General features: G+C 47.3%; 1 protein-coding gene across 3 annotated transcripts in view; it reads right to left on the reverse strand.

Moving 5' to 3' along the window:
• Positions 1-11,212: 11,212 nt before the first annotated feature.
• DOK5 (docking protein 5) overlaps positions 11,213-13,867 on the reverse strand; it is a 32,016-nt gene continuing 29,361 nt past the window's right edge. For all 3 annotated transcript variants that reach the window (XM_069033945.1, XM_069033944.1, XM_069033943.1), the window contains 2 exons: positions 12,579-12,699; positions 11,213-11,847 (listed from right to left, as the gene is read on the reverse strand). In XM_069033945.1, coding sequence (XP_068890046.1) covers positions 11,780-11,847; positions 12,579-12,699 — 189 coding nt within the window. In that variant the 3' untranslated portion in view covers positions 11,213-11,779. The remainder of the gene's footprint in view (positions 11,848-12,578; positions 12,700-13,867) is intronic.

A 13,867-nucleotide genomic window follows, 5' to 3' on the forward strand; every position in this document is an offset into this window, starting at 1 on the left:
TTAAATATCCAGATCCTGAGTCCCCTTTTAATACCCTAAATTAAAATCCCCACTATCAGATCTTCCCATCACTGGGGGCTAAAGCAGCCACAGGCATGGCAGTGGCTCCTCCACACACCGTGACTGGATCCAGACCCTGATTCCCTGGGAGTTCAGCTTAGTGCATGACTCAGGGTAAATCAGATTGGAGCTTGTCAACGGGGTTTTAGATTCCAGTTAAACCTCCACCTGCACATCATTTAGAGATCTTTGCTGCACCAGGCATCAAACAGCAGCAGAGAAAGGCTGAGGTGCAGCAGGGCTGGGGCAGAACCTTGAAGTGGTAAAAGGCAGAGAACAGGGCACAGAAGGTGTTTTCAGGAACTCGTTCTCATCTCCAGCTCACACACAGGCAGGGCAATGATATTTAATACTCAAACCTCAATAGTATGTTCAGCAGCCATTCCTAAAAGAAGAAATGGCTTTTTCAGCAGCAACAATAAAGCCAGCTCCCTTGGGCAAGAGGAAATAAAATGTTTTTGTTCATATAAAATATGAGCTGTGAAAATAAATAGTTGTTCCATACAGAAAATGCCATTCAGATGAAATCCTGCACATTCCTTTTGATAGGATATTGAACATTTCCCTGTCACTGTCTGAGCTCCCTGCCCAGCTCCCCTTACCCTACAGACACCACTTGGTTACACACATTTTGTTTTATTAGTCCTCACATGCAACATGAATCTATTCCTGCCTTGTAATTAATTACTGCTACATATTTGCACAGCTCCAGAGTCTCCTCAGGGGAAAGGCTCTACTACATATTTAAGAAGTAAATTTATGTGTGCTTATGTAGATGGACCCTCTGGAATAATTTCTGTTTTGCTGGGGTGATTTCTCAGTCAAACACATCTGAGTGGATTTTTCTTTTCCAATGCAGGAACAACAATATCCACAAAGTCGGACACACTGAGAAATAAACCCAAAATAATGAGATATTCCTTGAGAGCTCAAGGAACAATGCTGCCTTCAGGTATTCAGCACTAAAATAGGAATCAATCGGATCCATCCTTTCCTTTTAATCTACTTCCCAAAAGTTGGAGCAAGTTGTTGGTCTGCCTGCTTTGAGCAGTGATGCTCCAGCATCTCCAGAGGGAGAGAGCTCCAAGATAAGGGGTCTTCCTTCACTCTCACTGCTCTAATCCTGCAGATATAATTATTCAGACTCCTGCCCTGACCCAAAGCACACCAAAATTAGTGCAGGCTTTTCTCTGGCTGCAGATGAGGCTGCTAAACTCGCCTGTCTCCCTGCACAGTGGCTGCCTAAGGAGTGGAACTAATACAGTTTAAGGGTACATAATTCCCATTCATGTCAGGAAGGATAGGATTTCTATGGAGATCAGCATCTCCTGATTGCCTGGCTAATCACTGCCTTCCCACTCCAGAGGCAAGGCAAATAAATATTTTTCCTGGGAGTGAATAAATTCAACTGTGACAGCTGAAGTGACAGAAGTTAATGGGGAGAGCAGCATTTCAGTGCAGGGGTGATGCTGAGGACCCCAGATCCTGCTGGATTCAGGTGCAACATTTCCAGATGGGAAGTTAAAGTTTGATTGAGGCAACAGTATAATTTATTTTTAAAATAGGTTTTACCTCTGTCCAGGAGCAGCCCGAGTGGAACAGCTCTGCAGAGGGTGAGAGCACAAAGGGACAACACAGAGGCACCTTCACAGGGATCCCCAAACAGCTCCAGGAATAACCCAGAAGGGCAGCAGCACCTGGGATCCAGAGGCACAGGAGGCTGAGCAAAGAGCTGCCCAGAACAGGCAAAAAACATCTGGAAAGCCCAGGGTCTGTCCTAAACGTGGCTGTGGGGCCCAGGGTGGGTGGGCAGCCCAGGTGATCCTGGCCAGGGCAATGACATCTCCACCTGCACAGGGTAAGAGCCTTGATCTGTGTTGCTTTTACTGAAGTTTTGACCCCTAATTTAAGACAAATATTTTAAAAATAGTAAAGCCAAGCCCCTTTTTATGATGGAGTATTTTGACATCCTCAAACATTTACTTTCCTTGTTACCTTTAAAATAATTCCTTTTTTCTCAACATTTTCATGCTCGATAGTTCCCTTAAAAACAGATCCAGCATTTCCACAAAATATCCTGGGAGCACCCAGAAAAGGCAAACAGCTTCTCCATGAACCCAAACTGGGTCTCATTTCTGAGTCTGCTAAGGAAGGCCATAAATATCCAGCACATTTCTGAGGACACCCAGGGCAGTTTTGGGACCTGGCAGGTCTCCATAACTCACCCTCCACAAAATACTTCCAAGACACCACCAGCTTTGTTCCAGTAGGGCTGAACAGGAGGCACTTTCTGAGAGCAACAGCTTCAAAATGTCAGGGGAAAAGCTGGGCTGGAGTTGTTAAAATCCAATCCCAAGCTCTCAGGACACTTCACCAAACCTGGGGACAAGGGACTGCCCTACCCAGAGCATCCCCACAGAGAGAGGAACAGGTTACCCTGAAACCAACTAAAATGGAAAGGAAGAAAGGGGAAAACCCTGCTTGGAATGACAAAGATCTCTGCAACGAGCAGGGCTCTGGCTTGGCTCCATCCTTGCCGCAGTCCTCGGGGTCCCAGGCTGCTCTGGTGCAGAATGGAAGAGTCAGCACTTGCTGCCTTGCTCCGAGGTGATACAGGGAATTTCACCATCTGCTGCGATCGTTTGGAGCTCACAGGAAAGGGATCAGCAACAGGAAGAATATCTGGGCAAGCAATTCTGCACCTTGGGAAAATAAATTTGTGTGCATTGGCAGGACAGGCTGGGGTTTATTCTTCTGGTTAAGGACGACATTGCCCTCCAAACTCTACTTTGCAGAAGTATTTGAATGGTTCCATAGTGGAAGACAAGTGGAGAGTGGATGGTGAGAAGTGTTCCAACATCACCCCGAAATAGACCAGGCAGGTGAGAGCCTTACCAGAGAGATCTCTCATTCTAAACCCCAGTCTCACACCTTTAAACAGTTGTCTCGCCTTGCTTAATCAGAGAAGCAGAATCATCTGCTTTGATTTTTCTGTCCCAGCATGTTGGGTTTTTTAAATTTTTTTATTTCCTGTTTGCAGGGACAATTTAACACCTATTTTAACCGCAGCTACATCCTCCTACCAAGAATAATTGAAGTAGCAGCTGATTTTAGGTAGTCAGCAGTTTGCTGGCTCGAGAGCAGCATCTCAGCATGCTTCTGCTTGGATCTCATGGTTTCGCTGCAGAGCAAAGAGAGTCAGGAATGTTGGACCCACAAGCACAGGTATTATTAGATCATTGGCACTCTGCAGAGTCCCATTGCTTTTCATTCCTTTGGCTAAATTGCCTCAGTCCATGTCTGACCATGGGCAAAAACAAAGTGCACACTATGGGCACAGCAGAGACCAGCAGTGTTTAATTCAAATACATTAAACTCCCTGTGTGGTATTTACAAATCTTTATTCCATTTCGTTTCTCCAGGCTGGCTCCCCCCAGCTCCCTCAGCCACTCCTCACAGGACTCACAAATCTTGTTTATTTAAAATAATGAACAAAAGTGCAAAACACAGCTGCACAGTCCATTCAGGCAGGAAAATCCAGGATATTCCTGCCTGTCCTGCACCAGTGGGAATGATTAAAGGCTCTCATCAGGAATGGCACAAATACTTGTAGAGGCAGAGATGGTTTATAGCCAGCACTGCTCGGGCTGACAGCTCAGAATTCCCTCTGGATGCCTCCCTGACTGAATGAATCCTATCTTCCATCTTTGCTTCGAGGAGAGGAAATGGATATTTAAGTTATCAGCGTGTTCTGCGGACTTTCACAGTCACCAGGAGTGAAATAACGTGAGGAACTGGCTGTGCTGGTTCCAGCAGCTCTCAGGCAGCACAGGGCAGTGCAGCCAATTCCCTGAAATCCAGAGCCTGAGGAACTCTGAGTCCTCCTGCATGTTCATCCCCGATGGGCTCCTGCAAGGTCACCACGGAGCAGCAGCACTGGAGAAGCCTCTGGCAGAAGATCCCCTCACCAGGAGGTTGCACTGGGTTTTAAAAGATTAAATCTCTGCAAAAGGCCTGAGCGTTGGGCAGAGGGGATGAAATGCACCCAGTGAACCGCAGCCTTTCCAAACGTGATGCCACGAGGAGTCACATCCTGTTAGAGGAGTCAGGAGATAAATGCTGGCTGTGGGCTGCTGGAAGGAGCCAGCAGGATCTAAAGCTTCCCACCCTGTGTGGAAATTGTAAAAGATGACTTTTGTGTTGCCTTGCTGCTGCCAGAGAGAAAACTCTTTGCTAAGAGAATACAGCACTAGGCAAACATCCCAAAAATAGAGACACCAACTGGGGTTTGCCCCCAGAGAACAGCAGGAATTTCCAAACTGTTGTGCTTTGCTTTGGTTCTGTGCCATGCAGACCAGGGTTTGCTGAAATCCAAGGGATTCATCCAAACCTGGGGCAAAAAGGTTCAGATGTCAGGCTCTGGTTTTGAACACGCCAGAGATGTGTCTAAGACACCAGCTGTTGTCTAAGAAAGGGAGAATTTGGGCTCGGAGGTAAAATTAATGAAGACTCCTGTTCACACCAGTCCTCAGGCCAAAGTTTCCCTCAGAATTCTCTGGGTGCCAGGAAGGAGGGAAGAAGGGAAGCAGGAAATCGCTGCATCTTGGGAAAGGGATATTTTCTGACACTGTGAGCTTGAGCACATCCCAGGATCAAAATTGTATCTGGCACAACCAGTGTGTTATGACAGAGGTTTTCTCTTTCTTCACGTCCAGCTAAAAGCTGCATTGCAGGAATTACACATCCCTGTCGTGTCTGTGCTGTGTCCTGCTTCCCACAATTTCTCCTGCTCCGAGGCGAGTGGCAGCTGTAACTCTGCCCACCTGGCAGCCCTGACAAGGACAGGGAAAGCACTCTGGGCTCCAAAGAAAATGGGTATTTAATTAAAGGAACAATAAAGCCCTTCCTTGCAGCAGCCAGATGGGGCCCAGCATCGTATTTCTCCTCATTCCTTAAATCATCTTCTGGAGAGGGAGGGAGGAAGACTGAGCACAGCTTTATGTCCCACGTAAATCCCAGGGAGCACCTCCCCAGTGCTCTGTGAGTGAATTATCAGGTGGGAGCTCCCCAGGCCCTGCCTGTCCCTACATGGATCTCCAGCAAAAGGGGAATTCATGTCTCAGTCCTTCCCTCTGTAGAAAACCTCTGGAATTTTGTGGGAAGTTGATCTCTGAGCCCACGGCAAACTCAGCTCAGATCACAGTCAGTGTGTTTGAACAGCGAGGTGCTCTGCCCTGAAAAACCTTTTATTTGGGTATTAAAAGAGTGCTGAGATGTGTTTAAAATCTCTTTTCCAAGTTGGGAGTCAGTCAGATGAGTCCTTAGGAGCTGGTTGCTGGAGCCTTTTCTGCAGAAACAACCCAATGTGAGGCATTTATTAATGGCTTTCAAATGAAATTTCAGCTCCCCTTTAGCCTGGACTTCAGAACCACTCTGAAATTAAATATAATGAAGCAGACAGCTGGAAAAATAGACCATATTAATACTAATAAAACCCCTAATAGACACCAGACCATGAGGCCATTAAAATTCCAGGCATGGCAGGGAGAGCAGGATGCAAAATTCGGAGACAACAATGAGGGAAAAGCAACTCACAGCAATTTTGAGGAGAATCTGGTGTGATTTTAGGAGCATCAGCTGCTTCTGCCTTAGTGGTTGTACAAAGACTCTGTTGTGACCCCCTGCACAGCAGAAATGGAATATAATGAAAGATAAGGAACATAAATCAGCAATCAACTCCTTCATCAGCAACAGCTCAATGAAAGGTTTGGTTCTACACCATTTAAATTGCACCTTAATCCCAAACTTGAGTGAAACTCACACCCCAAAGTGCTTTGGATACTGGAACAGTTGTAAAGACTTTCAGAGTGAGAATCTGTCCATGAATTCTCATTCCTGCCTTCCCCTTGTTTCCTGCCTGAGTCAGGCAGGGCTTCCCCCACAACCCAGGCATCTTCCCACACCAGCACAGCTGGGCACTGCTGCCAAAATTCTCCCCTTTATTTGCTCCTGCCTCGGGTTTGGCCCTCCCCCCGTGGAGGAAACCTGGGAGCCAATTCCAGTTAAATAAACAAAAAGCCAGACCCAAACAACATTGCCCAAACCTGAGGGCCATTTGGAGCAGAGCAGTTTCCAGACTCCCTCTGGGCCAGAACAGAGATCTAAAGACAAGGATCTAAATCAAGGGGCTTCCTTTTACCCCAGCACCCAAATATTGCGGTTTGGGATTGATGCAGTCTTAATATCCAGCAAAATATTGGCATCTTAGGAGCTGGTTAGACCAGAAAGCTGAGTTTAGGCTGCCCTGGGGGAAAATCCTTCATCTAGTTCAGGGTGCCAGAAGAGCAGGTGGTGGGTAACTGGTGGATTTCCACATCCAAAATCCCAGTTCTTCAACTATTTTTGGCCTCAAAAACAGCGACTAAATTAGAACACAACAGCTGGGTCTGTATAAACTCATCTATGTAAACCAATTTGTGAGGCTTTCAGCCATCAGTTCTGAGGATCAGGCCCATTTTAACCCTTCTCTTGCTACCAGGTCACACATGAGCATGAGACTGAAGGGAAAATATTCCTGCAGGCTCAACCTGTGCACCTGGATCAGCTGAAACAAAGACACTTCAAAAGAGACCTCTGAGCAAGGAAAGGAATGAAACAAAAGCAATCAGAGTGTGTCAAACCTTCCAAGGCAATTAAACTCTAATTAAGCATTCTGTTCTCACTTTGAACCACAGATCACACAACTGGAGCAATTTTCCACAAGGATTGGCCAGTCACGTGTGGCAAAGGAAAAGCAACTTCCAATTGATTTTGTTTCACTGTGGAAATCACTAAATTGGGTAATACATGTGGTAAACAAATACTAGAAATAACAGACCCTCCCCAAACAAAGATAAATGGAATTTTTACTCCATATATTGCTGCTCCAGGTGGATCCTAGCCTTGGATCGATCCTTCCTGGCTCACTGCAAAAGGTCAGCAAAAGTCTGCCCCAGCAAAAATTTCCTTGCAAATATTTGCTGCCTTTCTGGAGAGAGAAAAGGATGGATTTGGTTGGATTCCGTTTCAGGGTCTGAATACACAGAACTCCTCTAACCCTACCCCCGTTACAATGAAAAGGCCTGTGAAATCTTCATTTTGAGGCAAATATATGAAGAAAAGGGCAGGTTACTCATGAGTCTACTGGAAACTCCAGAGCAGAATTCCCAAGCAGCTCCAGCTGGGAGAGGTCACTCCAGTTCCTCCTCTTTCACAGCTGGCAGAGGAGCTGTAAATCCAATTTTGCCACCTTTTCCCTCCCTACACTGCAGGACAGCATTTATCTGTTATGTAGGTGCACTTTCATTTTACTGAATGTGCCAGAAATACCTCATTAATCCTGGCTGGCTTTCAGCTGAGTCACTCCACATGAAGGAGAAATAAGTATTTATGCAATTATTTTCTCCAGTTTTATGAACAACAGGTTTTCTGTAGCATTTGGTCCATACACAGCCTATCTCATTATGTAACATGCTCTTTACTCTCTCAAAAAGATACAATGAATCGCATTCACAAGTGAATTTCTCTTCGTCATTTTATAAAATCCTTTACCCAGTCATCCCAAAGTACAGACAATATCTGATTGGAAGCTGTAATTTGATAAAGGGCATGATTTTCAACAGATCATATAAACAGCATGTCCACCTCTGTGCTGGAGAATGGCAGATTTGTGAAGCTCACAGCAGAATATAAAAGTGTAGGACACGAGGTTAGGGAGAGTCAGCCCAGAAATCTGAGAGACAAAACTGAGGCAGTTGCCAGATTTTAACTGTGGCTTGGGTGCAATTCTCAAAAAAACAAAACAAAACAAAACAAAACAAAACAAAACAAAAAAAAAAAAAAAAAAAAAAAAAAAAAAAAAAAAAACAAAAAACAATCAAAGCATCTTAATGAGCACAGGTAATTAAATCTCGTTTTTACGTATCCTTTAACACATAATTTGTCCAGTAGGACCAGATACTTCCCTGCACTGTTTTATGTGGTCCTTATCCCATTGTTTGTGAAAATGGCAGGACTTTTACTGCAGGATTCTCCTGGGGACTGCAGGTGTGTCATTCCCACTGTTAGGATGTGGAAAATTGAGTGCCACAGAATCGTGGAATGGTTTGGGTGGGAAAGGACCTTAAAGATGATCCAGTGCCACCCCAGCCATGGGCAGGGACACCTCCCACTGTCCCAGCCCGGCCTTGGGCACTTCCAGGGACGGGGCAGCAAAGAGAGAAGGAGAAAATGAAATCCAGGTTGGAAATAGAGCCTGGAAAATCGGGCCCACGGGGACATGGCCGGATTCCTCCCGGGAGCGCGTGAAACTCCTCCCACGCCACGCGATCCCTTCGGGAACACCCCGGGCGCTCCCTCTGTCCCCAGCGCTGCGCAGCCAGGGCAGCACAGGGCGCGGGCAGGGCGTGCTGGAAGGCGCCACAAAGCAGGGATAAAACCCGGTGTGAAACATTTTGGGGGTTTTCTGTCCAAGCCCCAGTCCCGGGGCAGTCCCGAGCGCCGGGGATCCCATTCCCAGGACAAGGCTGGCATCCCGCGGCAGCCACCGGGATCGCGCCCGACCGAGCCACGACCGCTCCCAGCTACTCCTGCTTATTCCCTCCCCGGGTTTTCTCACATCCTAGCGCTGGAAAGCCAAAAATTCATTTCACCAGCGCGAAAAAACTGCGGGTTTTTTGTGATGGCTTAGAGCAGATGAGCCCCTCCCTCCTTTTACCTGCGAGATTCCCAGAGCGTTTAAAAGCTGGGAAAACACTCATGGACAAACCAACCACCCTGAATGCCTCAGCACCTAACTCCCTACATTTGGATTGTCAAGAAACAGAACCCACAGGCAATAAATACTAAAAAGAAAGCAACCACAACAAACTTTTCCCCGGCATCTGTAAATCCACGCAGGAAGTGTGGAGCAATCAACAGAGCCGAGGCCCGGCTTCTAATGAGAGCCTTGTGTTTGAAAACAGCTTTTCTTTAAACACTACAGGGCCCGTGGTAGTGGCAGAATATTCCCTAAAAATCAGGGAATGCTTCATTAGTGTTCATGGAAACAGAAGATCAGTCTGCCCTTGTGAGAGTTAATGAGTACACAGAGATTTCACATCGTGCCCCCTGATCTCAGCGCCTGAGGCTGCAGGGCTGTTACACACTGCCCACAATTGCTCAGCAACAGGGCTCAGATACAACTCTCACTGAATTAATTTTATCTGTGTGATTACTGAAATTAATGCCAATCTGGCTGCAAGTCACAGACTTCGAGAGACGCTCACCTACTTAAATATTAATGATGTTTTTCTGCCATAAGGTGTAAAGGAAAGGAAAGCTAAACACTCACTCACAATTATAGGAATAAGCATTGACAGCAGTGCAAGCTGGAAAAATAAAGGTGTTTCACTCAGACAAGTGCTAAACAAACCCACTTCAAACACTGGCCTCCCTCCAGGGGGCAAATATTGCTTTATTAAATATTGGTCAAGCAAAAAATGGAAGATCTCCTTTATTTAAGGAAAAAAAAAAAGGTTTGAACTATGATAAAAATACCTCGAGGTCTTGAGCAACTTTAGCAAGTCCTGGTGCAAATCCATGTCCCTTTGTCCCTTTAAATGGAGATGGAGATGATGTGACCCATCCCATTTCTCCCAGCAGCACCAGGATTTATTTCCAGCAGTTGTGTTGCCCTCTGTGCTGTTTAAATCCCTCCACTCGCATTTTGTTACCTGCAATAAAAACATCTACGGAAAAGAAATGTAATGGGAAGTCTTGATATTAGATCTGTATTTTTCTTCCCTAATGCATTTGATTCCAAGATTTTAGGATCACTACCCAGAGTTCTGCTGCAGTCTGGACCCTCTCCCTCTACCCACTGTGCTATTCCAGTTTTCTGGTTCAGACCTGCTCAAAAACTGGAATAACTTCTTAGCATGGATCTGAAAAGTGGGGTGAGCAGCTCCACACCTCCTCTCTGATCCCTTTTTCTCCTTCCCTTAACACATAACCTTCTGTCTCCACTATTCTGACCTGCAGCATGGATGTTGTGGGATGAAAGGGTCCAGGGGTTTGGCATTTCCATGAGGCGTTCAAGAAAGAACAAGGCTGAAGGATATAAAAAAGGCTGTGCTGGAATTTGGTGGAGCAATTGAAACCAGTCTGTAAATTGTTTTTTATTCTCCTTTTTACACAGAGCCCAAGCTCGAAACCCCTTTGTGAGGGGCTGTTCTTGTGGAGGGTCCATGTGTAGGGCAGAAAACAGAGACCAGGAGTTCTCAAGGATCCATGGACAGCACCTGGCAGCCAGCTCCAAACACAGGCAGCCCTTGCCAAAAAGCCATTCACTCCAGGAGCAGCAAATTCCCTCATTCCTTTGGCCTTCTGAGGCAGCAGTGATGCAAAGATAACTCAATGTGCTGGTACCAAAAATTACACCAAAGCTGCTCCTCGATCCTGTGTCATACACCCCCCATAACTCAAAGTAACGTGGATTCCAGGCTGCTTTCCCAGCCTTGCCAGGCAGTTTTACTGGAAAAAATCATCTCAGAGCTGGTTGATTTAACCACCCTTCATTTAAAGGCCAAGGTTAGAGTGGCTTTTTTTGGTCTTCTTTGTAATAGGAGTGTTCAGCCAGAGATAGCTGTGTTCTATCAATCACTGCATGAATAAAAGGTGAATAAAAGCATTTACTGAACTGTCATATCCCTGATAAAGCAACAGCTGCTGTCAGCTCAGGAGGGAATACATTAGCAGGAGTAAACCTGGAAGATAAAGGGCTATTAGTCACAACATGCCTTTCAATCCCTGTTTGTGTGAGCAGTTCAGCTCTGGAATGAACATAATCCTTATTTACAATAAATTAAGCTTATCTTTGCACTGTGGGGTACCTTCCACAGCGATGGCAGATTGATTTTATTTCCTTCAGAAACACATTTACCTTCACCACAGCCAGGGTTTGGCTTCCCTGAGAGCCTCCCTCCCCTCCAGCTCTGTTCCTACAACACTCCTGCACGTGGAAATCCAACATTTACCCTTTGCTGTTTTTACCTCAAAGCCCCAGACCGTGATTCTGTCCTAGAAGAAAATTAGCTTGTGCTAATTGAATGACAAAAAACACTGCACCACAAACTAAGTGGGATTTTTTTATTTATTTTCAATGTTTACAGAGATGGAAATAAATACAGGAAAGAGGAGATTCTTTTAAAAGAAAACAATCAAGTCTTCAAACAGGAAAAATTGTATCCAAGAGCTGCTTCAAACTGGCCACCATTCCAGAGATCAGAAACAGGGTAACAATAATGGGAATAACTAAAGAGAAGCATTGCCACAAACCAGGGTGACACAGCGGTGAACACACAGCTGCCAGGAGACAAAATAACCACACTACAACAGGAGTCTCACATATTTACAACAATCCTATCATACAAAACCAGTGGGAAGTGTTTAGGGAGTGATTTCTCCTCTGTCCAGCTGTAAGATATAAAAGATACACCAGAGGGTTTGGTGGTTTGGTTCCTCTCTCCAATATCCACGGAAGAGTTTCCGCTTTGGGCAAAGTTTAAAAAATCCTTTGTATTGCAAGAATTTTTCGTCCAACCTGAACTTCTCTGCATTTCCATCCTTGCTTGTCATCACCACTCATCCACTGGGGCAGTTGGTCAGAAGACAAAGAGTTTGTAAAGTTCTTCCCAGATCTTTATCGATGCTCTGCCCTGTAGGTTGGAAAAGTGTCCGTGCGGTGGAGCTTCACTGGGCTGGAAACGTCTTCATGGAGAGCCAGATGGAAAAAACAGAACAACCCCAGTTACACACAGGCACCTCACTCAGTGATTCACACACAGGAATATGGGAGCTAGAGATTAATTAATCAAATCTATCCCTGCTCAATCTGCTGCTCCAGCTCAGAAATATCCACGCAGATTTTCTTTACCTTCAGAACAGAAACTTGTACAAAGCAAATTGTTTTTTTCAGAGTTCTGACTTTCATTTAGAATTTAAAAATGCTCTTTTAGATCCTTTTTTTCCCAGTCTAACAAGCAAGATATTTTTCTAAATATAAAACAAGTGGTTTGTACCCACGCAGCCAATTTATCTCATGCCAGCTCCATGCTGAATTCCTGAATTCAGCCCTGGTTTAATAAAGGGCTCCGTGGAAGGGCACAGTAAGGCCAGTGCACAGACTGTGCCACCAGCAGCTCCTCCTCCCATGCCCTCATCCATGGAACAGCTCTGACCAGGCATGGAAGAGCCGCTTTCATCCTTCATCCCGCCCCTGGATGGAGCTTTCCGTGTGCTGCCTGCCCCCTCTAGTGTTGGAAAGAAAGAACCAGGAAAAATATTTCCTTTAAGGCTTTTTTTTCTGGTTGTTAGGGTCAGGGTTACAGCACGCCGGCACACCCCCTGTGCCGAGCTGTCCATCCCAAACAGGACATGCCCTTGTCCCCCCCGAGGCTGAGTGTCACCCTCTGGGGAGGAGGCAGGGCAGTGCCCCTTACCTGGCAGGCCGAGGAGCTGCCCGGTGCTGTGCTGCCGGGTGATGTGGTGCCAGTAGGCGCTGCGGGGCAGGGGCACCACGGTGCCCAGCGACACCGCCCGCTCGCTCATCTTCAGCTGCAGCTGCAAGGCAGGACAGCAGGTCAGGGACAGGCTGGAACACTGTCTGGGACAGCACAACCACTGCAAGAACTGGTACTGAAGCAGCCTGGACTCCCCCCTGCCCGGGTTAGTCTGCATGGGCACACTGCTCTGGGACAGGAGGGCACACTGCTCTGGGTTAAGGAGGGCACACAGCTCTGGGTTAGGAGGGCACACAGCTCTGGGTCAGGAGGGCACACAGCTCTGGGTTAAGGAGGGCACACAGCTCTGGGACAGGAGGGCACACAGCTCTGGGTCAGGAGGGCACACAGCTCTAGTTAGGAGGGCACACAGCTCTGGGTTAGGAGGGCACACAGCTGTGGGTTAGGAGGGCACACAGCTCAGGATCAGGAGGGCACACAGCTCAGGGTCAGGAGGGCACACAGCTCTAGTTAGGAGGGCACACAGCTCTGGGTCAGGAGGGCACACAGCTCTGGGTCAGGAGGGCACACAGCTCAGGGTCAGGAGGGCACACAGCTGTGGGTTAGGAGGGCACACAGCTGTGGGTTAGGAGGGCACACAGCTCTGGGACAGGAGGGCACACAGCTCTGGGTTAGGAGGGCACACAGCTCTGGGACAGGAGGGCACACAGCTCTGGGTCAGGAGGGCACACAGCTCTGGGTCAGGAGGGCACACAGCTCTGGGTTAGGTCCCACTGCTGCTGCTCCAGCTCGCCTTGGTGCTGCCTTGCTCCTGGGCAAGCCCAGCTGCCCCCGAGGGCAGTCCTAACTCAAGCAGCTGAAACAGAAAGTGAGGGTGAGCAGCAGGCAGGGCAGTGCTGGGATCCTCCCGTGCCACCAGAGGGGCTGCCCAGCTACACCTGCACCTTCCCAGAGCCAGATCCAGCTCGGCACACGGAGAACCTCACTGGGCATGTTTCACAACTTGTTCTCAGTAATTTTGAAGCATCTTCTATTCACCTCCCTCCCCTAGAGCCCAGGAAGGTGCCAGCTGATGGCACAGGAGTGCAGCAGAACTGCATCCTGCATCCAGATTCCCTGCAGGAACACAGCCAGACGTGCTGGGAGGAGAGCACAGGGGCTGCGCTGCCCTGCTGGGAGCCCCATCCCACACTGCCCCCTCATGCAGGGCCCTCAGCTCCCTTTCCTTGCATAATCACAGCCCCTGGTTATCGACATTGCACTTAACA

This window comes from Aphelocoma coerulescens, chromosome 20, assembly GCF_041296385.1.
Source record: "Aphelocoma coerulescens isolate FSJ_1873_10779 chromosome 20, UR_Acoe_1.0, whole genome shotgun sequence".
Classification (NCBI taxonomy): Eukaryota; Metazoa; Chordata; class Aves; order Passeriformes; family Corvidae; genus Aphelocoma; species Aphelocoma coerulescens.